The sequence below is a fragment of the Centrocercus urophasianus genome, unplaced genomic scaffold (genome assembly GCF_019232065.1).
Source record: "Centrocercus urophasianus isolate 14NV4802_14NV808 unplaced genomic scaffold, USGS_Curo_1.0 seq_38, whole genome shotgun sequence".
Taxonomy (NCBI): domain Eukaryota; kingdom Metazoa; phylum Chordata; class Aves; order Galliformes; family Phasianidae; genus Centrocercus; species Centrocercus urophasianus.
The window spans coordinates 925,252-951,685 of record NW_024884955.1 but is presented as its reverse complement, the minus strand read 5'-3'; the positions used below and the strand labels follow the sequence as shown (position 1 = coordinate 951,685).

Below are 26,434 nucleotides of genomic sequence, written 5' to 3'. Positions count from 1 at the left end.
GGGGATGGAGAAAAGGAGACGCGGGGAAAATAGAGATGCGGAAAAAGGGATGGGGAAAAGAGGATGGAGAAGGTGGTGAAAATAGGGATGTGGAAAATGGGGATGGGGAAAATGGGGCAGGGACACGCAGCAGCTCAGCAGCGAGCCCACGTGCGCAGCATCCCCGCGCCCCGCCCCGTGCCCTTTCCTATCGGGCCCCCATCTCGCAGGGGGATGGGCCCGGCTGTGCTCGGTGCACGCTGCGGTTTGGCACCCGGTTCATCTCAGCGCCAGCACCCCGTTCCTCCCCGTGCACAGGGCGTAACGTCCCCGGCATTCTGCTGAGCGCCGTGTTTTCGGTTTTCAGCTCTTCGCCTGCTTCGATCGAGGGCAAAATCTGGAGGAGGCGGGCGCACGGTTTCCTTCCTTCTTTCCCTCCTGTGCTGCAGCATCAGGGTGGGCAGAGCCCCGGCTTTGGCACCGCTGTGACACGACCCTGCCTGGTCCCACTGCGGCAGCGCCTGGTGGCTGCAGCCATGCAGGTGTTTTGGAGCATTGGTGCAGGTCCAGCACGTGACTGTGAGCCCGCCACGGTGCCACCACGGGTGAGGGTTTGGGATGGAGTTTAAAGGTGTTTTCTTACCAGCAGGACAAATGATAAAGCAACGGGTTTGTAGGACGCTGCTCATGGAGGTGTCACATATGCCCAAAAGTGATGGAGGTGGAAAGTGGCAGGGGACAGTGGGGATGTGCAGCCATCCCACAGTAACCTCGGGGTCACTGGGAGATGGAGTGGAGCTGCTCATGGCTCCCACTGCTGGAAGGGCCCTATTCTGCTCCAGCATCTCTGCTGATGGGTGACCCAGTCCTACAGTCCATGCCTGGGGCTGCCTCATGGCAATGGCCCCAACCCCACCTGGAGTTCCCATGGAACACCAGAGGTAGCACCAGACATCCCACCATGCCCACCCGGCTGGGGCACCTCAGTGCCAACCTGCTGGCACCAGGTGGGACAGGACAAGGATGCTTAAAGAAAAGGAACTCAAAATATATACAGAGCTCACATATGGCACAGCTGTGTGCCCGTCCCCACCTTGCGGGGCAGAGCCTCAGTGCCCAACTTCCATCCATCCATCTGTCCATCCATCCACCTGCCCGCCTTAGGATTGCTATAGGTTGGTGATGTACACCTGCAGCCCATTGGCAGCTGTCCAGCCAGAAGCTCCCCGAGATTCCCCTCCCCACATATCACCAACGCTCTCATAGAGGTTGTCCTGCTGGCAAGGCTTCCCCGGCCGCTCCCGTTTTGCTGCCTTCTTCCAGCGAACGTCCACAGCCTCATAGTCCGGCTCAGGGCCACGTGCAGCCCAGGCTCTGTCACTGATGGCCTCATAGCAGGGCTCGGGGGGGGCCGTGGGCCAGCAGGCAGCTGGGGGAGGCTCCTCGTGGGGTGGGGGTGGCCGCCCGGATCCCCCGTCCCTGGGGGATGCTGCAGGGCCATGGTTCCTCTTCTTGGTGGCTTTGCACACAGTTGAGTACATATCTTCCAGCTGTGGAGGGAAGGGAATGGTCTGGAGATGGCTGATCCTCCCAGGTCATCCCTAAGCCCCTGGTAGGATGACGGCATTGCCATACCTGTGGGTACCACTCTTTGCATCACCCAGGATAGCGCTCGGTTCGTCTCCTACCTGCACCCGGGCTCCATCCCAATCCCCCAAAACACAGTTGGAATAGTAGAATATCCCATTGCGTGCCCTTCTCTGCACACGTGCATTATAGAAGTAGTGTTATGGGCCCCCCCAGTGCCATACCTTCAGATGGGGCGCATCGCTTGCACCTTCCCAGCACTGTGGGGCTGCAGAGGGTCCCGCCACGGCCCCCTCCTGCTCCTCTGGCACTGTCTTCTTCACCTTCCGGATGCAGGCATAGTCAGCAGCCCCTTGCCTGACCCGAGGGGGGGACGCTGGGGTCCCAGTGGCAGTAGGTGCATCATCCCCCCCCCATTGCCAGGCACTCGTAGAGCGTGTCCGGGGGCGCACGATGCGGTGGGGTGAAGGGCAGGTTGGAGTAGGTCTGGTCGGGAGCTGCAGTCTCAGAGCTGGGGATCAGGGGCAGCTGGCGGTGCAGGAGGACGGAGCTGTGCGGGGAGTCAGGAGGCAGTGAGGAGAGGGGGAAATCCAGGCTGGCCGGGCGCTGGTCTGCAGGGAGGAGATGGGACATGGAGTCACTGCACTGCAGCACAAGGTGTGTGGGGTGGGATGCTCGGGGGTCGCACACACTCACTGTTGTCCTTGGCCTTCAGGCGGTACAGCTCATGGAGCCTCGTGTCCGACTTGCTGAGCGAGCGCAGCTGTGTCTGTCTGAGCAGGGACTGCAATGGGGAAATACACGCTGTCAGGGCAGGGCACCCAGAGCTCCCCACAGCCCTGCCCGTGCCCTTACCTCATCCACCAGCTTCACGCCGTCTGGAGGGACCTTCTTTCTCCTGCCGTGGCTGTGGGAGAAGTGGGACTGAGTGGTGGTAAGCGAGCGGTTGCCTGGGAGCTCGACCCAGCTCCAGTGGGAATCACTGAGCAGCCCTCACCCCAAACCCACCCCCTACCCCTCCACCAGACTGCAGTGGAGGCAGTGCTGCTGGGGGCTCGTGCACATCCTGCGCCCAGCTGGGTACACAGCTCCAGTGCCCAGGAACCCTCAAAACCCCATCAGCGTCCTGTAAGCAACCCCCAGCATTGCCCCAACGTTCACCCGCCCGATGTTCATCCACTCAACATCCATCTCCAGCATCACCACCACAGCCTCGCCCCCAGCTGGGACCAGCTTTTTTGGGTGCAGGCCTTCCCCCTCAGTGCACACCAAGGCTTCAGCAGGGATCTGGGTATGAGGAGCAGGCCTAAAGCACACAGCATCGCCGGGCACGTACCGTCGGCAGGCAGCACACAGGGTGCACAGGTAAACCAGGCCTCCGAGCAGGGCCAGTACAGCGAGGGCCACCAGGGGTGGGGGTCCCAGCAGCCCCTCGCTGTGGGTCACAGCCATGGGGCACCGCTTCTGTGAGTGCTGCAGGGCTGAGCTCTGGGGAGAGAAAACATAAGTGGGGCTGTGCATGGGGACAAGGCTCTCTGCATTTGATGCCCGGCGCCCTGTTCCCTGCCAGGACCCCACAGTGTTGGGCAGCGGGCTGCCCAGATGCTGCCCACAGCCTCTCCAGGGACAGCCACCAGGGATTGTTTTCTGTCCTGCTGCTGCCTTGCTGGAGGCTCTGCTGCTCCGGATGTTGGTTCCTTTCAAAAAAGCAGCAGTGCAGAATTCATCTCCCACGTTGCTTTTGAGATCTTACAAAGGAGAAGCCCCAGAGGCACCCCAAATTGTCAGCACGCTTTGGGAATAGCAGGGCTGGGCAGTGACCATGGCATAGGGTCAGAAGAGCTGGAAACCATTTGGTGGGGTCACGTAGGATGCTGGCAACAGCCCTGCTGACAGCACCATCACCGCGCTGGGGGCCATGGTGTGACTCAGGGACGCACAGAGAGGATCCTGCTTCTCAGAATGGAGGAAAGCAGAGCAGTTTGTGGCAGTCACCATTCACCCAACACCAGTAAAATCCCAAGGCATCGTTCCTTTCCCTGCTCGGCCACTGCTGTGCTGCCAAACTGCCACCACATCCCCAGCATCGATGTCACAGCGGCCGCTCTTTGCTCTGCACACCCCAAAAAGGCCCTGGGGTGTCAACGTGAGAACTTCCCACACCTTCGGAAACGTCGCCGATTCAAAGCCTTCACCCCCAGAGAGCAATTATTTCCATGTGGAAATGGAGACGGGAGGTCGGAGGCACCAACCAGGCTGGGCAGACCGGCTCACATCAGAGCTGGGAAGGAGCTCCTCTGCCTCCATGGTGTTTTAATTAGGCAGCACCGCTCGCTGTCTGAGCACGCATGGTTTGTTACCTGCAGCGCTCCAGACGGTCCCGGCTGAACTCGTTTGGCTCATTACAGAGGATCAGAGGCTGCAGGGGTGGCTGCACCCGGGGCAGCAGCAAGGAGAGGTGCTGGCACTTGGCAGAGCGATACGCAGCAATGGTGGCTGGAGGTGAATGGGGCTTGAAGGGAAATCTTCTCTTGCTGTGACAAGCACACGTGGGGACGGCTCAGCCCACGGCCATCCCCGAGCTGTTTGGGTTTGAGAATGAGGTTCTCCAGCTGAAGTTAAGTCAGAGCTCTTCTCCTGACCTACTTTGGCCGCCCTCTCCACTGGGCAGGAGGTCTGTGGTTGCTCCTGTGTTTTTGACCTAAAAAATGGTCCACTTTTTACGCTCTTTGGCACGTTTGGGTTCTGCACTCATTGGGAACAGCCCCCTAGGGACAGGGCGCTGGTTTTACCAATTACCAAGAGCGACCAGTTGGAGACCCAGCACTGCCCAATGCTCAGACCAAGCAGGCGTGCAAGACAGAGATTCCAACCAACTGCAACGTGCAGCTCAACTTCCTGCTAATAAAGCCATGGATCTCCAGGTTCTGGGGCTGCTCTCAGGGCAGGAGCTGCAGCAGACAGCATTCCCACCAGCCCCACTGCTTTGCAGGTGGCCGCAGCTCCATGGGCATGACATGCACCGGGGAATCGCCCCATCTCACGATGCCTCAGCACCAGCACTGAACCCAGTTTCTTACTCCAGGATATGAGGGTTTTTCAGCTCCAAAAGCCATGTTACAAAAAGCTCGAGTTCCTCAGCTGGGCCTCATGACAACGAAATCTGATTTCCTGTCAATTTAAGTTCTGCTGCTGACGATTTTGCCCAGTGTGATTCATTGGGGCAGATAACGCTGCACCAACATAACATAGGAAAAAGAGGAGAGTCTGCAGAGCTGCCATGGAAAACACCACGGTGCTTCTCATCCACGATGGCCAACGGGGCCACAGCCAACACAGCGCGGTGCCCTGGGGATTTGTACCAAAAAAAATCCCACCAAGCAGAATTAGGGGGCTTTCATTCCCCAGTTGTGAAAAGCAAAAGCCTCATAACCGTTAATCAACAGCACTGAGCCTGCCCAAGACAACGGGATGCCATTAATAAAGTTGAAGATTATTTCCAAGGAGGAGCAGGCACGAGTGCTCAGCCCCTGCACTGCGCTCCTGCAGCTCTGAGGGGCTCTGAGCTCCCATTGAGATAACTTAGAAAAGGGCCAAAAATATCTCTAACGCCAGACCCGAGCCTTACAAAGCTTGGATGAGCACTAAGACCCAGGACTAGCAACGCAGGACCAAAGCATGCTCCACGAGGGGATGTAGGAGGTGTGTTTGCCCAGATCTCCTGGCTGCCTCTGTGCCCCACATTCAGCACGGTTCTACATCGTTTCCAATTGATGAGAGGCTGTTTCAGTGACCACACGAGCCTCCACAGCACCCTTCTCACAGGAGTTCAGCGTTTTCCCCCAGAACTGTTCTGGATGCAGTCAACAGTCCAAGCCCAAGCTGCTGTGTTTGAGACCTTTGCCTCCTTTCCCATCCCCAGCACCGCCAGCACCACGCACAAACCCCGCACGGCTCCCCGCAGCTTCACCCAGCAATGCTTCAACTCTGCAGCACTGAAAATAGGAATCCTGCCTGTCCAGTCTGGCTGGCTGCAGCAGCATCTCTGACAGCACTGCAGTTCCCACACGGATTAAATATTTTCCAGCCCCGGTTTAGTTGCAGATACGTTTACCAGGCAAGAAAGGGACCATCACTTACTTTGCAGAACCTCAGAAACTGGTGAGCGTGAAGAACAGGAATCCAGCCATGCCTGCCTCCTTGCCAGTCAACTGAGAACTTTGTCTCCTTTAAACCACAAGCCTGCTCCTCATCAGGGGCTCCCAAACACTCCGAGCATCTCCATCCAAGTTCTCCCACTCTTCAGCTCATTCTCGGCAGGCAGCTCTGTGCAGATACCATGCAGACCACAGCTTCCTGACCTGCAGAGCTTGTTGTTTCACCCAGCAGCAGGCTGGGCTTCTCCCCGCCTTGTCTGCGAGCAGGCTCTGCAGGCACCCAGCTCACAAGAGCACCCTCTGCTGCTCTCTGCTCCTGTAGAGCTGGTTTTGGAGCCAGCTGTGTCTGCAGGTGAACATAAGGAAAGAAGGGGTTGCCACATCGAGTCATTACCTTGCAAACAAGCAGTGCCTTAAAAGGGCAGAGAGAAAAAACAAAAAAGTAAATCTTCAGCAGGGATGTGCCATGGGTGGGAGGCAGCAGCCGCGTAAATGGAAGTCTGAAAAGTGGAGCTGTGGGAAACCACAAGGGGTAAAAAATACAGCTCAGAGACACGGGGCTGATACACCCAATTGTGAGATGGAAAACACCCAACAGCATCGGGGCACAAAACAAACCGAGGAGTCCCTCTGCCCAGCTCATTAGTCGTGGGCCACTCCAACAAGCAGCCACGCTAAGCCGGCACACTGACTCCTGTCACCACTCAACACTCGTGTGTGGGAGTTACAGACATCAGAGAGGGCACTGAGGAGCCATTGTTAAAAGCCTGAGTTCAACCCAGAGCGTGGAGGACACGAATTGAGAACAATGAAGAGACTGCAGCCAAACTGGTGACAAACAGACGGACGCGATGTGCTCCAGGCAGCCCACCACCTTTCACAGTGCCCATCACAGCAGAACCCCACCACTGCTTTCCAGGAGGAAAGAGGCACGCTGAGAGGCTTCCTGAAGATACTCATCTTGTTTATTTTGGCTGTTGCTCTTTGTTTTCCGAGGTGTGCCTGCAGTAACGCTAAATCACATCTCCACTCTGATGGTATCTCCTTCAGCCTTAGGTTTTCTGGTTAGCCTGGCAGTGAATCTGACAGGCCTGGCCCCACAAGGTGATGCAGCTCTGCCCAAGCTGACAGCTTCATAATTTTCTCAGGAACAGATAAAAAGGTGGCATTAAGGAAGCAAAGCTTTCCATTAGACAAAAAAATAACTCGGAATAAAAGGAAATCGATTTTTTTTTTTTTTTAATTAAGAAAAAATGTGTTCTTAAGATACTGGCATGAAACCACTAACAATTTTTTTTTTTTTTTTTTAAAAAACAATACAATTACAATGCACAAATCCCACCAGAAAGAGGGTCTGATGAAATCACCATCTCTCCTCTGGGGCAAGGGCCAGCTGCAGCCAACAGAGAATACAACCTTGGGGAGAGGACATCCCTCCTGGGAGAGGACTGAGCACGCAGCAGGGAAGGGCACCTCACCTGGCTGCTCCCAGGCAGGGCTGTGTGCTCAGCACACACACACCTCCTGGTCCTTGTGCTCGTTCAGGGCACAGTCTGACCTGAGACTGGGTCCTGAGGTTTCTTAATAAAGGATCTGCATTCAGAGAGCCACCTAAGACTGAAAAACTCAAGTAACAACAGAAGCTCAAGGTTCCCTGTAGCGTTGATCCTGGCTAGGAGGTTTGAGAATCTGTTACTCTGCTGTCACACTCCCCCAGCTCTGGCACTCATGGAACCACGCAGCTCCCCATGCCAAGTCAATCAGTTAGGCTACAGCATGCCTTAGGGATACTCTTACAGTCAAACTGAAGAAATACGACGCTTGAGGCCCCTAGTACCCCCCCCTAAGCTGCCAGTTTTCTGTCTATGCATTACACTAGGTTGATGAGAAACTGCTCTTTATTTAAGAGTTCTCAGATAAACCCCATAGCAAAGAACAGAAGGTAGAGAGCAGCTGAACTTTGTTGTTTTCAACTAGCATATGCCTTTACTGCTCTGCCAGAATGTGCCTGGGACCCTGCCTCCACTTGTGTTCATCAGTTGGCTGCAAACACAAGCCACAACCGATGGCAGGATGTGGGGCTTTCAAAGGCCCTCCTCATCTGGTTCGTAGCCAGCAATGTTATCATCTGAGCAGCTACACACTCCAGCTACTGCAGTGATGAGAGGAAAGAAGTGTGCAAGATAGCAGAGAACTGTGTTTCTTGTTGCTAGTCCTTATACAAACTTCAAGGCTGGATGGACGTGGGCTCATCCTCTTCCCGGCAGAGCTCAGCAGCATCCAGTTTCAGGAACTGGTGCTTTTCAGCCCAGTTCTTGGACTTGGAATGCAGCCTGAGACCCAGAGAAGCAGGACAGCTCACCGGGGCTTTGAGGCCTTGAGCACAAGGGTCGGCTAGAAGGATAACCACTTCAGTCAAGCACCTTCCTCAGAGACTAGAATTCAGTCATCTTCTTATGTGTATCTGCTTTCTTCTGCTCCCGCTGCAGACTGGCTTCCTGGGCCTGCAGCTGCCCCAGCTGCTTGTGTGCATTAGCCAGCTTCTCCTCCAGCTGAGCAGTAGCAACGCTGTGCCTGAAAGCAAGAAGCATCATAGCAGTGTGTCATCCTGTATGTAAGATCAGAGGTCTGTCACCATCCCAGGAGGGCCTTCCCTTTCCTATGGGATCAGCCCAAGGCACCTGCTGAAGGCAGGAAGTACCTGATGCTCAGCACAGTCTGGGCTAGAAAATGTCCTCCAGCGCTGCTCAACAGCAGCACTTCAGAGATGGGCATGGGAAGGAAAGGACTCTGGGACTTCTCCTGAGAGAGCTCTTCTCTTTAACACACCCAAAGGACCCCAGACACACCTGCCAGTGTCCAAGCTGGGCTGAAGCACACATTAAAGGCTCTCTCTCTCTCTACTTCCCCCCATGTCTCGCACAGAAGTTTCCTTCCTTCCTCCCACACCTCATTCCAAGCCCACCCCTTCCCAAACTCACCAAGAATCCTCAGCTTATCCCATCGCCCAAAAGAGAAGTTTTTCCTACCGCCCAATATTGCGTGCCAGGGCCTGCTGGATTCCTTTGATATCCTTCTGTGTTTGTTCAATCTTCTCCATCGTCTGGAAGAGGCGGACGCTCAGGGCCTTCTTGGTGCTCTTGCTAGCATGGTAGATCTCTTTGCTTTTCCTCTCTGGCAGTGTCACACCTCCAGCCCTCTCCCCAGCGCTCTTCCCTCGCAGTTTCTCATTCAGAAAGTCAAACACGTTGTGCGGTGGCTTGCGGCTGCCTGCAGGGGATCTCCTGCTGTTATTTCCCTTTGCTCGGGATTTCTTCGAACTGCCAGGGTCCAGCCTCCCCTGTTTCTTCCTCTGAAGCACCTCAGCACACTGGTCAAGGGATTTCCCTCGAGGAAGTACCACCGCCTGCACCGGCTCCACTCGGCCCTCAGAATTCTTCCCCAGCCCTGAGAGGGAAAAGCCATGAGAGTCACCAAGCCATTACCACAAGGAAGGACATCCCCTCTCCAAGTCAGCTCCCACCACAAACCCACACTCACACTGACAAGCTTAGAACAAGCATGCAGGCTTTGGACGTGCAAAACGTCCTAAGTACCATCCAAGTTGAGGGAAACAGCCACAAGCCACAGCTCAGTTATGTAACTCAACAGCAGGAGCCTCCTACAGCAGAAGATATGCACTAAGAAGCCCAAGGCCAACAGCCAGGTCACCTTCTGTGAGACAAGGTTCAGTCTCACATCCTTGGCTTCTCAAGGCAGGTTCTTAAAACTGGTTTGGTTCCTCTGGGAGAACCCGAGACAAATCGAGTGGCAGACTGGCCTCCTAAGGCCCCCAAGGCTCCATACAATTTGTGTAGTAAGAAGCTGGTTTAGCAGGCTTTGAAGTCCACGTCTAGAGTCAGGAGATGCTTTAACACAGACATCACAAGCTTCATAAATCAGCTCCCTTCTACCTTCCTAAAGCCTTTGAACAGCTCATTCAACAGTTCTCATGGCTTTAATCGTTACCTTGACCTTGGTTTTAAATGCCTCCAACTTCTGCTATTACCATACAGGGGCTGTATGTGCACACATGTGCCTCTACCTCGATTAAATAGTTTTCTTCTTGCCTACTAACACTTCCACCCAGGGGTGATTCATCACATACCTCAAGCCTTATCTAACAGGCCCTTCAGCAAAGTTTTTGCCTCATCCAAAATCTTCTCACTCAGCCTTAGGATCCATCACAGGACTGAGACTGCGACGTAGGCAGGCCCCCACACCACCAGGACAACCTTCTCTTCTTACCTTTCCCAAACTCGTATCCCATCTGAACAAGCAGTTTGGATCCAATGCCACGAGTGTGGGCTTCCCAGCCACCGAAAGAGGAACTGCACGCAGGAGCCCATTCTCCATTCTCTGGAACCCCAGAATCAATCACTGCAGCACAGAAAAGACAAACTAGTGACACACAGACACTAAACTGATTTGCAAAACCTTCAAGAGCACAACAACCCTTCTTGATGCAATACAATGTACTTCTCCCACCACAGAATCATTCAGCAGCTCCTCCAGCTTTACTTGTTCCTACTGTGCTGTCACCTTTTACAAACACCACTTAAGAGGGTTACCTGAGAGCTCTCACTTGATTTAATGCACACACCATCTCACAGTTCCAGGCAGAATCACCTACAAGTCCCTACATTTCTTTTCTTTCTTCTGGGATGGTCAGATTGATATATGCCATCCCATGAAAGTTTGGCACTGTGGCACATAATATGCTTAATCAGTGCTTCCAGAGCATGTCATAAGCTCAAGGATTCTCTAGGCTAGTATGCTAAGACGTGTTATTAGCATTCAGTAATCTCCATTAGGCTAAATTTACAGGGCTCTAGGACACAGCTTTGTCCCTGTGACATAACAGGGGCACTAGCACAGAGAGAGTGCTACTTGTATATGCTCAAAGAGGTCACCTGGGCTCTGTTTGTGTCAGCTTGCTGTAGTAAAAAAACCAGGCACAGCTGTTACTCATTAAGGCACTGGGAGATCCAAATACTTGTGCCTGGGATCTCACTCATGTGCTATACAGCTCCATATTGGTTCCAAGGAGATTAGAAGTCTCCTGTTTCACTTACTTGCTCAGCTCACATGCCCACCTGAGAACTGGAACTCTGCTGTAAAACATGGCGCCCTCTACCTGCTCCCACAGAAACATCCCAGCTTCATCACTGCTACTCTGCACTAAAGTCACATTTCATTCTGCAATTGTAACATAACAGATTCTTCCCCTTCTCAAACTTTCAGCAACACAAAAAGAGATTACCCACCATCTCATGAGAGGTGAGACACTTGCAATGAAAGCTCCAGGTCCCAGACAGAAGGCAGGCACAGATCACAAGGCACTTTTCTCACACCCTCACCACCCTCTCACCTTTAGCATAACCAGAATCATCAACACTGTCTTCATCAGATTCAGCAGATGAGGCACCATCTTCACTTCGTAGTGGGGGAATTACACTGTCTCCTTCCACAACAGCTTCCTTTAGCAGCAGGGAATCAAACTTCACAGTGTAGTAGCCACTGTCAATATCTACAGAAGAAAAAGCAAGAAACAAGCAAATGCTCAATACAAACATTGCAGAGGGCTTTCTCAAAGTCAGCTTCAGGGAATGATGTGTGGGAGAGGAGAAAGGCCCAAGGAACACCTGTTAAAACAGTTAAATGCTTAAAAGATTTACTTCTAAAAATGGAGAAAGATGGGCTATCAACAAATGGAACTACAAAGAAGTTTGACTTACTCCCTCTGACCCAGCAATTGCCGAAGAATAAACCCTCACCCTTCCCTTCTCAGAACAGAGGGAAGCCTCTATCAACAGCTCCCAGATTGCTGCAGTTCTACTCAAATATGCCAGCAAGAGCCTGCCACACCAGCCTCTTCCCTTTCGGTGCATTTCATGACTATGCCATCATTTCCCTTCTACATTACTGCTCTAATGTCACCTTTTTGTTTCCTATCCTCAGAACAACTCAGACCACGTTCTCAACCACCTCCAGATTTTCAGTTCAAGGCCACAGCTACATCCTCAAGTTTCTGCTATCGTTAACCAAAATAGCCATGCTTTGTAATTCCCTGAGCATGGGTGCTCAATCCCTACACAGCTCTGGCAGAACCCCACAAACACCACTCACCAGTTATTTTTGCAGTGTACCATATCCCATCGCTGTGTTTCGCCAGGCAGGCAGAGCCCACCTCCAGGGTGCTCAGATTGGGCTCCTGAAATGGCTGAAGCTCCTCCACAGAAACCACTTGGCCATGTGAAAACCTGCCAGGGAAGGCAGAAAAGGAGTTAGATCTACCTCACTGGAAAGGGCTTTAAATATAAACCCCTTCCTTCCTGACAGGAAACGCAAACAAGTTGTCAAGCAGTGATGAATCTGCACCAGTAGCTGCACAGCAGATTAATCTTGCATTGGTTCCATTACAGAAGTCATTTATTTTTCATCGCATTCGTATCATTTCTGTTGTGTAACAAAAGAATGCATCCCACCCCCAAGAACGAGGCTTTCTTTGCAAGGCAGATCTCTGAGAAATCACAGATCTTTTGAGATACTGAGGATTGCACACAGACACACAGCTCTCCAGCTCAGCATCCTGCTTAAAGCACAGCCAACCTCAAAGCCTGATGGGGTTGCTCAAGGCCTTATCCAGGTTAGCTCTGAAGCTCTCCAAAGATGGAGACCCTGTAACTTCTGCGTGCAGCTGGAACAAAGGCACCATCAACAGACCGCCGTCGGTATTTTTGTTCTGAGTCATTAATCTGTGATTAATGCAGCTATTTGAAGCATAAGGGAAAATTTCTGCTACTTGACCACAGGGATTTCTGCTTCATCTCTGCATTACCTGAAGAAAACTGCCCAACTCTTTGATGCCACCAGTTACCATACACAACAGGTTTTAAAAACATGGCAAAATCCCATTGGTTACAAAAGCCATCATGGAACACTCAGATGTTCCTGCCTGTGAGTAACACGGCCCTTAGCAACAGCAAGGATACGAGCCCCCTCCCCCTCCATATTCTTCTTTACCGACAGTTCTCTTTAAATCTGCATTTGTCATCCAAGAAGAACGGGCACGGCTTCAGGGACTTGTGAGTTGGATAGAGATACAGCACTCTGACACCCGCACTGCCATCTTCCAAGTATTCTGTCCCCACAATCATGGCATTATGGTACTCCAGCGTCCCCCAAGAACTGTAGTACGGGGCTTTAACCTTCATCCCACTCAATTCCTCCTCCTCCTCCCTGTCAGACTCTTCCTCCTCTTCACTGCACTTCAATCCACTTTTCTCCTTGCTTTCTTCATTTCCCTTTGAAGATCTCTCGCTGTTATCAGCTGAAATCTGATCATCAGTTCCAAGCTCAGCAATGGCTTCCTTGAAGGCAGCATACTCCTCATCCTGGGCAGCACTGTCGGGGTTCACATGCTGCTCCGGGGCACTTACTTGGGGGGATGAGGAGGAGGCATTTGTATCTAAGGCAGCCAGCAGCTTGCTCTTTTTGACAGCCACCAGGCTGGACTCGGTCAGTTCTATCAGCTGCTTTAAGTCTTCTTGCAACTGAATCAGGTCCGACTGCTGCGAGGGGTCCTGGCCTGCCCCCAGCGCCAGCTCTACCTGCTGCAGCTGGGCGTTGTAGGCCTGGATCGCTGCTTCCAGGCTCTCTTCATCCATCCCGACCAAAAGAAAGGAGTGTTTAACCGTGTCCTTTCCGGGAACTCAGAACATGCCCCAGAATCATACGTAAAGCAGCCCGGCGAAATTCCCGCAGCGCACAAACGGCCGGCGGTGCGTCAGGGCCCCCGGGCAGCTCGGGACTGCTCTACCCTATCCCGTCCCCGTGCAGCCGGAGGCCACTGGAGCCGCCGGGCTCTCTCACGGCCGCAGCCCAGACCTCCCCGCTCAGCTCCCGCACCCCCGCGGTACCGCCGCCATGACACTCCCCTCACTTCCGCCCCTTTGGACAGCCACTTCCGGCTCCTCCAGCTGACGCGCAACGCCACTTCAGCGACAGAGCTCTCCGTCCTGCACTGGCGCATCCGGGTCCTCCCACGCTTCCGGTGTCGCTGAGCATTCTGGGAGCTGTAGTTCAAAATCCCCCTCCTCTCCATCCTGGAGGCGGCGCGAGAACTACGCTTCCCAGAGCGCCACGCGAGGGGAGCGCGGCGGCGGCGCTGGTTGACGGGAGGCGCTCCCGATACCGGGTGAGGGGCTGCTGGTGTGCGGATCTACGCTCCGCGGCCGGGCCCGCAGGGTACGGCGGGGTTTGGGGCGGCTCTGTGAGCGCGGTTGGGCTCTGAAAGGCGGTGTCGGCGGTGAAGGCCGCAGTCTGTGAGGCAGCGGCAGGGTTCGGGGGGCTCCGCGGGGCCGGGCCGGGGCCGGGGCCGGGGCTGGGGCTGCTGGTGGGCCTGGAGGGGGGCTCCAGGGCTGTGCTGTGTGCCCGATGCCGGGCTGTTCGGGAGCAGAGCCCTGCAGCCTGCCGCGCCCCCCCCGACCCCCCCGCTCTATGCACTGCCCAACCCTCCCTTCACCTCTGGAACGCTTTTTTTGTTGTCTTTTCTGTATTACTTTTTTCCCCTGGCCTTTAGGCAGCGTTGTTTGACTTCAAAGCGGTTGTTCACCCGCACAAAGGTTGTCACTTCTAAAACTCTTTCCCCTGAGGTTCCTTTTTGAGTCTATGCTGAACAAAAGAGCAGTTCCGATGCTGCGGGCTCTCGGTACCGCCGTGCCTCGTGTTTGAGCAGCTCTTCTCTACCCTGTGCAAAGCCAACGAGCAGCAGTGCGTGCTGCTGGCAGCTGCTGTGCTGCTCTGTGTGCTTCTCAGCCCTGTGCTGCTGGCCGTTTAACTGCACGGCGTTATATTGTGACCAGCTGCTTGTATGGTGGGTGCTGTAGCAGCACTGCTGCTGGAAGGAGGAGAGTTTGGGGTAGGTGAGCGTTCCTACACACCTGCAGGGTACATTTGGCTGTGAGCTTGGTTTGGCTGTTGAACATCCCATGATGCTGTACCTGGGTCACAAACGAAGTGAGGGGACACCAACCTGCAGTATGCTCAGAGCACTCCTTCTGTATATCTGAATGCCACTGGCTTCTTTTCTGTGAGTCTTATCTGCAAGTTACTTTCAAGCTCTCTGTTAAGTCCCGAAGAAAACAAGTTTTGAAAGGAGAAGTGAGTTCACAGTGGATGCTGTGCTTCGTGTGGTGAAACAGAGGTGAAGCTACTTGGGAGATCACCCCTCACTTAAATGTGTTTGAACATTGGATCTTGAGGTGTTTGCATGCTTGCTTTTGTATCTGTGATTTGTCTTATGGCTGGCTTAAGAGTTACTGATCAATGAGAAATGTAACTTATTAATCTGATGTTGGGAAACGTTTAGATTGTGGAATGAAAGAACTTTGGAAATGATCTGCTTGTTAATGATTCCTTGCATCTGCTGCAGGAGCAGGATGTATACTCTGCTGTCCGGACTCTATAAATACATGTTCCAGAGGGATGAGTACTGCATCCTGATCCTTGGTTTGGACAATGCTGGTAAAACAGTAAGTGCTGTGTGTTACCTATTGCATAGAGCTTGCATGCAGTTCTAAACAACCCCATCTCCAGAGATAAAACCTCTATCAGATAGATTAGCCTTTCTTTGTCAGTAGCATGAGTTATTTCAGCAATGTTACCCCCAAAGAATCAACTTTTATCTCGTATTTAAATTTAGCATAAGCTTGGATAATCCTGTAATCACTTGTGAGCCCTTCTTTCTGTACTGAAAGAGGGAGCAAGAAAAATGCTTTGTTTCAAGGTTAGGGAGGGCACTGTCTGTTGGAACAGGACTCTGCAGTCATGAAAAAGCAGGTCTGGGGCAGGGTTACCCAAGGCAGTAGAATATTTGAGAGTAAATACTTTTTCACATTCCTTTTCAGACCTTCCTTGAGCAGACTAAAACTCGATTTAACAAGAACTACAAAGGGATGAGTCTGTCGAAAATCACAACCACTGTGGGCTTAAACAGTAAGTAAATATGGGTTGTTATTATTATTGTTGTTATTATTATGGTCTGCTTGCAAAGTTAGGCACTCATTCTTGAGTGTTTGAATTATTGAAGAGTAGACAAGACCAAAATAGTTCCTGCAAATGAAGGTCTTCTCTCCCAGTCCTCCCCCTGTGTGTTTTTGTGAGAGAATAAAGTTGACTGGCTTAGCTTATAAGAAAAGATAACCTTGAAGTCATGAAAACCTAAAGAAGCAGATGTTCCATTTCAGGGCTACACTCAGCAGTTAAGTAACATTTTGCTGGAATTCTTTGGCCTGATTCTGATATTATTTGTACTGATGTGGTTCTGTCTGTGGTTCTATCTGATACAATGGTGACTTTTTCCTCATGTATTGTTCTGTTGCTGGAAGTAGCTCTGTATGTGATTTGCTCCACCCCAGCACTCTCAGTGTCTGTGCTTTGGAGACCCTTTCAGTTTTCATTGGATTGTTTTTCCTTCTTTCCTTCCAGTTGGTACCATTGATGTTGGCAAAACTCGGCTGATGTTTTGGGATCTGGGGGGCCAGGAGGAGCTGCAGTCTCTCTGGGACAAGGTTGGAGATGCAGTTTTCTCTTTTGGTCTCTTTCACAGTGACAGAACTGTGATCCTTTAATAGTCATGCAGGTTTTGTGGTAACCTTAGTCTTCAGCATCAATCCTTTTCCAAAGGCTTCAATGTATCTTTGTGAAGTTAGCAAAGATTGTGCTTCATATTTGCAGTAGTGGTAATGGACAGTGATTACCATTAGATACGAGGGTTGTGATGGCAGAGAGAAGCTCTTCAGGGCTTGTGGAGCCAATGTGCTTCTTCACCTGCTTCATTCAGCAGCCAGCAAGCAGGCAATGCATTTCAGTGCATTTTATGTGGTGCCATTCTTCCCTCCAGACACACGATGCAAACAGCTGGCTTTACGTGGTCGATCTCTTTCACGTGTATCAAAATCTTACCAAACAAAACAAAAATCTACAGGAGTAACAGTTGGCCCTGGCTGCTACAACACCAATGTATGTGTTGTCCTTTCAGTACTATGCTGAATCTCACGGTGTGATCTACGTCATTGACTCCACTGATGAGGAGAGGCTCTCAGAATCTAAAAGAGCTTTTGGTAAGTGTGCTGTGTTTGACCAGTCCTGTGATTTCATCGTGTTTCTTGGCACTGTTTTGTCATTGCAACTCTGTCTGATCCTGCAGCCTGTTGCTGGCACAGCCAAAGGACGTTTGCATCTTTGCATAATAAATGTTTATGAGGTGAATGTCTGAAAGGTTGGAACAAATGAAAATACAGCACAAGGAGGATCTTCTTGCTTCATTGGGCAAGAAGGGTCTTGTATTTGCACAACTTTGCCTTCCAGAACTGGTTAAACCTCTGTTCTGTTTTCTGTTCTTTACAGAGAAGATGATTACTAGCGAAGCTCTGGAAGGGGTTCCCATTCTGGTGTTAGCTAACAAGCAGGATGTAGAGGTAAGATTATGTGCAGGTGTGCTTCTTAAATGAGCAAACAGACCTTGGGAAGCTGGGCTCTGCGTTTGTGTTAAATGTATTTGATATTCCTGGGCTGATCCAGCAGTGGCCTTTCTCACTGCTGGAAACAATTCCTTTGAATTTAGTTTTTCCTTTTTCTCCCAGCCCTTTCCCAGTGATGCAGGTAAGATTACTTACAGAGGCACTTTTCCCACCTGATTTGAAGCTTTTTTTGTAAACAGAACAGACTATAGCTGTTACTGATCAATGAGAAATGTGACTGTAACTGTATACAGGATGGCTTTCCTGTGCTGTGGCTCGGTATCTCGATTTGTTTTTCTTCTCGTTTATTCAACAAAACATTGGTTAGTGAACTTTATGCTCTTCTGTGTTGTCCGTGGAATTCCAGTATGCAGTTGGAGAGATCAGTCTCTAGATGGAGCTAGAGACTGTTGGGGAAATTTGGAATAGGAACCTTTGCAGCTGTGATCAGGATCTGTTCCAAAGGGTGGCAGTGCTTCCAGCTCCCTTCCCCGGCCTGTACACCTATCTCAGTGAGTGTACTTGTGGCAGATCCTTGACACTTCCATAGAAATCACTTTGGATATAAAGGTGGATTTTGTTGTTGTTCATTCATACAGCCCAGGAGACATTTGGGTGATCCTTATGTTATCTAGGCACAGAAGGAAGTGTAATTCCACTTCAGGGGCAGCATAAACTTCAGATCCATAATTCCTGATTTCAGGTCCTGACTTTGCTGTGAACTCTGGTGCATGGGAAAGATGAGTGTCTTTTCTGTGTGGAAACTAGAATGTTGCCTCTTGTCTTCCATGCAGCAGTACAGTAACAGTGAGCAATCTGCTCTCTTATCTTTAGCCATTGAGATTTAAGTACATGCAGTGACTTAAAAGCTGTTTGAAATTTCCTTATGGCCATACATGAGTTTTTTGTTGTGGTCATACTGCAGAGCTCAGTTCTTCTGGCACCCAAACTGGGCCAAGGCAAACGAGTGGCTACAAAGAGGTATTTGAAACAGGCTTTCAAGGTAAAAGCTATGAAGGTCTAGAGGCTCTGGGTGCAGCCCACAGCTTCAGTGCCTTCATGCAATCAAGAACTGTGATGAGATTAGCAAAGCTACACTGGCTGGAAGTGTATCTATTTTCAAGTAATATCTAAATTGTGGAGGTCTAATCATAGATGATCTTGGACGTGAACACGGAGTGAAGGGCCATCAGTGCTGTTAACAAAACACTGCAGAGTCTACAGCATATTTCTGAGTAATGATTTAGGCTCTCTTAAGCAAGGGTTAGAAAATGGGAGGTCTTTTTTTCTCTTCCACTGATCTACCAGGAGGGAAGAACTTGGGAAGAAAATCAAACATTACAGAGTAATCAGTGGCACAGATTGTTCTGCTGTGGATCTCCAGACACGTAATTGAAGCAAAGAATTCTCCCCAGCATTCCTCTGCTGTTAACCCAGATCATCACGAGGGAAGATAAATGGTGTCTTCATCACTCTGGTATTTGTGGGTGAACAATAATGTAGGTTGGTTACATCTGTAAAGGTCAGAAGAATGCTTGTGTTGTAACGTCTCCAAACTCTGGCATGGATTGATGTCCTGAAGAGCAAGTGAGGGAAGATTTTGACTCAGTGCTTGAAATGCACGCAGTCTCGTGAAGTGTGAGCTTCTTTTTGGCTCTGGTGCTAAACAGCCTGTAGAAAGAAATTCCTTTCTTAGCAGCCACCGCTACCCTGGGGTGAATTGCATCCACAGGGCGCTGCCAAGCATGAGTGATGTTTGGCAGTATCAGGAGGTGGAATACCACCACGGGCCATGAAGTAGCAGCTTTTCTATCCTGGAAACAATTTCTGTGACTCTTCTTTTGCCAGGAATACGCTCTGTGTTTAGCAGAGCTTCAATATTAAGGCATTCTGAAATGCTGATTAAATGCTGAGTCAAATGTGTGCTGTGGGAGGGCTGGTTTTGGTCCTGTTTGTTTTAAAGGAGCTGTGGCTTTGCTGGGGGCATCGATATCTGATAGGTAGTATTGGGTGCTGACTCTCAAGTCAGAGTCCCACTTTTGGCCCATTTTGCTTTATTTGTTTACTGCTGAGTAAACAGCAAAGTCAGAACTTTCTGTCTGCAGTTTTGATGTGAACGCAGCATTTAAAAACCTGCCAACTCTCTGTGTTTCTGAGCTGTAAAATGGGGAACAGAATGCCTCACTTAGGGAAGCAGTTAGAAATACTGGCACAAGCAAGCTAAAAAACGAGTCTATGGAACTGGAGTGTTGTGTGATGTCTTTGGGAGGAGGTCTTGCAGGCCTGGTGGTGGGATAAATGTTGGGAATTTAGTTTGAAGTTAGTGGAATGTTGGAAAGCTTCTGTGTGTCTTTGGGAAATGAGAAGAGTGGTGGTGACTGCTGCAGTGTGCTTGTGAAGACTCCTGCTGTTCTCTTTTTTGCCATACAGATGTTGGAAAACAAACCTTCCACACGATGACCATTCTGAATTCCAACTGAAGAAGTACTGCAGCTTCTCTGTTAAGTTAGTTTTAATTTAAAATAAGCTTCCATAAAAATAACGTAGCACAGAACATAAGCCAGGTTGGTTAGAATCATTATTTTTTTGGGGGGGGGAGCCTTATTATTATTAGCTGTTTTATTATCATTAGCTCCTTCCCTGTTTCCATTCTGCCAGTTACCCTGGAGGTGGCTGGGAAGCCCATACTTGAAGCTTTGTCCTGGCATGACTGTGCCTCAGAGAGCCTGCATGCAATGATGATTGTCTTTAGGGGAAGTGGAGGTGGATATCTGACTCCTCAACTTGTGATTTTCCTCTGGTGTGGTAGATAGCATCACTGCAGAAAGGTCAGCTGTGGATTTTATTATTGTAATGTTGCTCTGTTGATGTGATCACGAATCCAGTTTCCCTAGTTTGCTCTCTGGTTTCAGCTGGGAGACAAAACACATCTATAAACAATTGTTTTGTAATGGAAATAGGAGGAAAAGAGAGGAACTTGGAAGCCACAGCTGACATTTTCTCCTAAGCACGAGAAGCTCAGATGCTCCTGGTTGGCAGTGAATGTCATACAGAAAGTAAGCTGCATGTTTCAGAAACCTGAACAAACTGATCATTTGGACATAATCTCTCACCCATCTTCCGTGCCTACTGGTGTGAATTCCAGCTCCCAAGTCCGGGTTGACTCCTGTGAAGTTAGTATGTGAGATTTGTATTTTATTTTGTATTTTATTTTATCTTTTTACTATTTATCCAACTGGTGACAGGTCTTCTTCAGGAGTTTTGTAGTTTCTCATTTGGCAAAAATCTTGCAGTGAGTTACAGTGGCTTTGGTGCATGAAGTAACCAAAAGAAAGTGCAAAGCCTTTGACATGGTCTCTCACAGTATCCTTCTGCGGAAACTGGCTGCCCGTGGCTTGGACAGTTTTACCCTCCGTTGGATAAGGAACTGGCTGGAGGGCCGTGCTCAACGGGTGGTGGTCAATGGGGTGAAGTCCAGCTGGAGACCTGGTACAAGTGGTGTCCCCCAGGGGTCGGTGCTGGGGCCCATCCTGTTTAATATCTTCATTGATGACTTAGATGAAGGGATTGAGTGCACCCTGAGTGAGTTTGCAGATGACACCAAGCTGGGAGGTGGTGTGGATCTGCCTGAGGGCAGGGAGGCCCTGCAGAGGGATCTGGATAAGCTGGACAGCTGGGCTGAGGTGAATGGGATGAGGTTTAACAAGGCCAAGTGTCGGGTTCTGCACTTTGGCCACAACAACCCCATGCAGCGTTACAGGCTTGGGGATGAGTGGCTGGATGAGTGTGAAGAGGAAAGGGATCTGGGGGTGCCCAGGTGGCCAAGAGGGCCAACGGCATCCTGGCCTGCATTAGAAATAGTGTGGCCAGCAGGAGCAGGGAGGTGATCATCCCCTGTACTCAGCACTGGTGAGGCTGCACCTCGAGTACTGTGTTCAGTTTTGGGCCCCTCACTACAAGAAAGACATTGAGGCCCTGGAACGTGTCCAGAGAAGGGCAACGAAATGGTGAGGGGTCTGGAGCACAGGTCTGATGAGGAGCGGCTGAGGGAGCTGGGATTGTTCAGTGTGGAGAAGAGGAGGCTCAGGGGAGACCTCACTGCACTGTACAACCTCCTGAAGGGAAGTTGTGGTGCAAAAGGGTCTGGCCTCTTCTCCCAGGCAAATAGTAGGACCCGAGGAAACGGCCAGAAGTTATACCAGAGGAGGTTTAGGTTGGATATTAGGAGAAACTTTTTCTCTCAAAGGGTGGTCAGGCACTGGAATGGCTGCCCAGGGAGGTGGTGGAGTCACCATCCCTGGTTGTGTTCAAGAGGTGCCTGGATGAGGAGCTACAAGAGATGGTTTAGTGCTTGTGGCACTGATAGGAATGGGAGGGGGGTTGGACTGGATGATCTTGCAGGTCGTTTCCAACCTTGTGATTCTGTGATTCTGTAACATTTCTGGATCTCACTGGTTGCAGCTGAAGGTTTGAACTGAGGTCATAAGAAAATACAGTCATCAAAAGTTGCACAACAAATGGATTCGAGGAATTCACAGTGGAAAATCACAGTTCTGAATTCCGGGGCACTGTGTGAATTGGGTGTCATTAAACTCTCAGGTCATTTCTTAAGAACGCTTCTCAGTTACAAGCACTGAGGTTTGCTGATTTCTCACACTACCATCCCCACGTTGGTTTGCCCTGTCAAGTTTCTCCAGAAGCAGCATTCTGCAAAGTGGGTTGCTGGGATCATTCCTTTCTATCTTTCTGCTGAGTTAAGACCCGGGCTTACAGAAGGCTGAATTCCTGACTGCGTGTCGTCTCTACGATCAAAACATACTTACATGTGGCTTAATCCTCCGGCCTCACAAGGATCTGATGTGGCATTTGAGTAAACACGTGCCTAAAACATGTGTTTGAGCCTTGCTGAGGGCCTATAATCTCTTAACAGAAAGAGGAAGAGAGCTGGGCTCGTGGCCAACAGAAGTGCTTAAATGGATTGTCCAAGGCTTCCGAGCACTGAGATCAGAATAGGATTTAAAAGCTGGTGCCTAACTCTAGTCTTCAGTGAGCAGACCTCAGCGTCAGTAGGGCAATTTGCTTGTCTTGTAACCCTAAGAACAAAGGATTTCTGATGTCAGTCTGTTTTGTCAGGAACATAACGTGCTGTTTTCTTGGTTTTTGTTACGTCTGTGTGTCTTTTAAACTTGCTTCCCAGTAATCTCTTAGCAAATGTACAGAATTGCAAGAGCTGATGGTGAAGTGACACCAGGATCCTGGAAATGCTTTCTGTGCTATCAGCATTTTCTTCCATGTGTGGAATGCCAGCAAACAGGGAAGGCTGTGCCTTTAATGTCAAAGAATCCCCTGGGAACCTAAGAAAGGTGGCACTCAGCATGTTCTGAAAGCACACATCAGGCAGGGCACTGGCATTGGGTGGACTGCACAAGCTGGAATGGCTGGGATCCTGCTAAGTGCCATTTCCAAAGGGTTGGTGAATAGCTGTGCTCCCACAGGACTTGTGTGTGATGGTTGGGGCAGGGTTATCTGCAGGGTGCAAGGCTGTGCTTCCATCACGGCTACTGAAAAGAGGTTGAAAAAGCTTTTTTTTTGTTTTTAATGAAAGGAAAGTGAATGTGCTGTGTTCGTGTGTGAGGGGAGTGGGGGTGTTAACTGACATCACTGTGCCATCTTGGCTGGAGCAGAACTGGGGATGTGGTAGGATTTGTTTTGGTAGCCCGCTGTCTGCTGCAGCATAGAAAGAAAGCTCTCGTTTGATTTTCTTTGCAGACTTGTCTGTCCATACCTGACATCAAAACAGCATTTAGTGACTGCATTAACAAAATTGGGAAGAGGGACTGCCTAACACAAGCCTGCTCTGCTCTGACTGGGTGAGTAGGGAACTGCTGATGTTCTGGTTAACAGAACAGCCGTGTAGTGCCATGTGAGATCAGCGTGACGGAGTGCAGAACCATGGTGAGGGAGCTGCTTTTCCTTCCCAGCAGCAACAGACACGGTTGTGAACCTTGAACTTTCACCAGGTCAGCAACTCCATCTGCAAATCCCTTCTATAAAGCATTATGAAAATATTCCAGCCCTGTCTGCTCACAGGCACAAAGTGATGGGACCTGGGGGCTTATGGAGCTGGTGATGCTTCTGCTTTGTTTTTCCTTCCCCTTGCATGTTAATCCTTGCAGTGGTTCATTTGTTGCAGCTCCTGGCTTTTATGCAGTAAGTCAATTGAAAATGCAGCTGTTCATGACACTGCTGGGGCAGTGAGTGGTGTTCCATTGCTGGTGGAGTAATTAGGATTTTGCTGTCATGTTTTTGGGCGTGCAGATGAGCTTTGTTACATAGATAATATATAGGGCTGTCTGATAGAGCTTGTGTGCCTGGGAACCGTGTGGTTTAAGGCACAGTGACTAGAACAGACCAAAATTTGGGAGGCTGGGATATTTCTTCATGCCTGTGCAGCTGCGTGCCACGGCCTTGACCGGGCCACCCAGTTCTCAACATCTTGGCATCATTATGGTGCATTGTGTTTTGTAATACTTGGGCAACACTTTCATTTCTTGAGTGAAACGTGTTGTTTGGCATTAAGACAAAAGTGCTGCTAGAGATGGCTGCAGAAACTCCTGGCTGAATTACTACCTGAAGGACTGAACCCAGAGCTCTGAGATTCCTTCTCTTTTTTTAATGTAACCACAAAGCTGTAACATAATACAAGTTACTGGGAAACATAAGTAAAGCTTCTAAAACCATGGGGAAAAAAATCTCAGCTGTCTCCATTACTAAGAACCAAGTGCTGTTAAGCAGATGAATGACCACCACAACAAAAACAATGGGTAAGCACTGACTGGAAGAGGAACATTAGATAATAGCCTTATGAAACACAACCTTTACCAGTGTGGTTTTCATACAAACACTTCTATTTTTGATCTCTGTGGAAATTCCTTGCAAAATTTCATTTGGAGTTTGCACTAATGAAAATACTGGTGGAAGTCCAGTCTGGGAAGCTGTGCAGACCAGTTTATTGCTTGGCAACCTCAGCACAGATGATTACAGAAAGTTGGAGCCAGATTGGAATATGTGATACAGCTAGCCTGGGACTTGCAGCAAATAACCTCAAACCAGCTGACTGTCCAGTGCTCTAACATTCAAGGTTTCTCCAGAGTTGATGTCTCATCAAGTTGGACGCAGACTTGTGGAAACAACCGAGAAACAAAATATGGGCTTTAAATGCCAAATTGAAAAACATCCGATTGCCGCTGTTTGGGGCTTTGAGAAGCTTTGATAGTAATGCCAGCAGTGAAGTGCAGGGCAGGACCCTTTGCTTTCAGTAAGTTGTCAGCTAGGACCTACATCCACCACGTTTTCGTGTTTTAATCTTGCCTACCTGTCTTATTTCCTCAGCAAAGGTGTGAACGAGGGAATTGAATGGATGGTGAAGTGCGTGGTGAGGAACATTCATCGGCCGCCGAGAAAGAAGGACATCACGTAAGAAATCCAAGGCAGCCAAGGAATGGACGTTCTCTTCCCACACAGCTTAGTGTTCTCTTTAAAGAAGGTGGTCCACCAGATTCCTATTACACCTGATTCTTTCCGAAGTTTGGAGACAGACATTCTCTTTCTTTGTCTAAAAAACCTGAGCAAAGGATTCCAGCTGGGGTTGGGGGGAATCTCTTACATCAAGTATTAAGCCATTGACCTGAGAGCATAGACTGAGTGGCAATCTGTGCTTTGCTGCAGATGCAAAGAACTTCATTTTCTACTTTGTATTACTTTGTGATTCTTGATTTATTAGTCTGATGGGCTAGAGGCCAGTAATGTGGAGCTCTCCTCCCTTGAAGGAACTGAACAAGTGAATATGAAAGGGGAGGGAGCATGGGGAATGGCTCTCCCTTCTCTCTGAGAAGATGCCTTGCTGCTCCCACCCCATGGCTACTAAAGGTGGTGTTACTGGCCCTGTTATGCTTTCGTTTGTATGATGGGGAGAGACAGTATTGATCATAACTCAGTTTTCAGTTGGCACGTTGATCCATGACTTTTACCTGTGGTAAATGCAATATGGAAGCCAACCTGTAGCACAGTGATACACTGTTTGAAAAGGGTATTCTTAACAGGATGTGAGGCACTGCCTTGCTTTGACTGCCAGTCTCTGCTGTGCACTCTTTATTGTAAGAACAATTGATTGCCTTGTTTAACTGGAATGAATTGGGGCACTCTCTGTTTAATGTCTAGGCCAAAATCTGAACCTCTGGGCAGGGAGAAAATCAGTCTGCAATAAAGCTTCCTGCTCCTTTGAATTCTCTTGTGGAAACAACTTCTCTTGTAGCCTACCCAGGTCGTAGTTCTGTGGGCATATCACTAACATTTCTCCCAGTACCTCTTTGAAAACATCGGGGTGCATTTTGGGGTGGTTTGGCATTATTCTTTGTGTGGCTGAGTTACTCTTGGCACTGGTGGGCATTCGGTGCTGTTTGCTCCTGATGAAGGGAACATTGTTCTGGCTCTGTTTGAGTGAGATGGATGGTGATATTTGTTTAAAGATATGTTATCTGGGGTCTGCCAAAGACCTTTGTGTTCAGTGTTCTGTGTACAACTTACTGCCATTTTTTTTTTCCACAAAAGCATTCAGTTCCTTGCTTTGAGTCAAGGTGTGAAGGAACCTGAGGTATGTCATGAAGCACATGCAGCCTGAACAGCATCTTTCTTCTACATAGCACTGGGACAGGAGAAGGCCAGGCAGTTGTCATGGAAGAAAAACAGTGATTGGTACAGAATGGAAGTGATTCCAGAATCTGGTTCAAATCCCTTAGAGTTTCCTGCTGTTAGAACAGATGGAAAGAAAAACACACTGCCTGAGTTGGAGTGGTGGAAATGTCAGTGCTGCATCCCAGGAGAACTAAACAGCTAAAACAAGAGATGTCAGTAGGTTTCTTTAGACCCAATAACCCATCTCAGGTTTCCTGTGCACTCTGTTGGTGTCAAAAGAGAAGATTACTTGGAAGATCATTCACCTGCTGTAAGTAGTGGCTCTTTTTGTAGGTGCTGCATGTTTTATAAGGCTGAAAGCTTCAGGTGGACAAGAGAATTGGATGAGGGACATCTCCCCCACTTGAGCATCTCTGAAAGCACAGGGGTTTTCCAGGTAACTGTGGTCCTGGC

At 49.9% G+C, this 26,434-nt stretch overlaps 3 protein-coding genes across 5 annotated transcripts; 1 reads left to right on the top strand and 2 right to left on the bottom strand.

Moving 5' to 3' along the window:
• Positions 1–224: 224 nt before the first annotated feature.
• LIME1 (Lck interacting transmembrane adaptor 1) lies at positions 225–6,423 on the bottom strand. The gene is given in 7 exon segments (XM_042832382.1): positions 225–1,529; positions 1,791–1,979; positions 1,981–2,177; positions 2,263–2,350; positions 2,422–2,473; positions 2,903–3,054; positions 5,707–6,423. Coding segments are annotated over 6 exon segments (1,023 nt in total). The 5' UTR covers positions 3,019–3,054; positions 5,707–6,423; the 3' UTR covers positions 225–1,148.
• A 1,180-nt stretch (positions 6,424–7,603) lies between these two features.
• ZGPAT (zinc finger CCCH-type and G-patch domain containing) lies at positions 7,604–13,669 on the bottom strand. 2 transcript variants are annotated; one of them, XM_042832380.1, is made up of 6 exons: positions 12,789–13,669; positions 11,892–12,025; positions 11,134–11,292; positions 10,011–10,142; positions 8,753–9,170; positions 7,604–8,297 (listed from the first exon to the last, which is right to left on the bottom strand). In XM_042832380.1, exons 1-6 carry the CDS (start codon positions 13,430–13,432, stop codon positions 8,159–8,161), a joined length of 1,626 nt encoding a protein of 541 aa, XP_042688314.1. In that variant the 5' UTR covers positions 13,433–13,669; the 3' UTR covers positions 7,604–8,158. The 2 variants fall into 2 exon arrangements, with proteins under 2 accessions (XP_042688314.1, XP_042688315.1); XM_042832381.1 differs by having other exon boundaries at positions 8,234–8,297; positions 8,705–9,170.
• A 219-nt stretch (positions 13,670–13,888) lies between these two features.
• On the top strand, positions 13,889–25,572 carry ARFRP1 (ADP ribosylation factor related protein 1). Of its 2 annotated transcripts, none has more exons than XM_042832521.1 (8): positions 13,889–13,962; positions 15,199–15,298; positions 15,674–15,761; positions 16,254–16,336; positions 16,807–16,888; positions 17,175–17,245; positions 23,057–23,157; positions 24,680–25,572. In XM_042832521.1, exons 2-8 carry the CDS (start codon positions 15,206–15,208, stop codon positions 24,765–24,767), a joined length of 606 nt encoding a protein of 201 aa, XP_042688455.1. In that variant the 5' UTR covers positions 13,889–13,962; positions 15,199–15,205; the 3' UTR covers positions 24,768–25,572. The 2 variants fall into 2 exon arrangements, with proteins under 2 accessions (XP_042688455.1, XP_042688454.1); XM_042832520.1 differs by having other exon boundaries at positions 13,909–14,012.
• Positions 25,573–26,434: the final 862 nt, after the last annotated feature.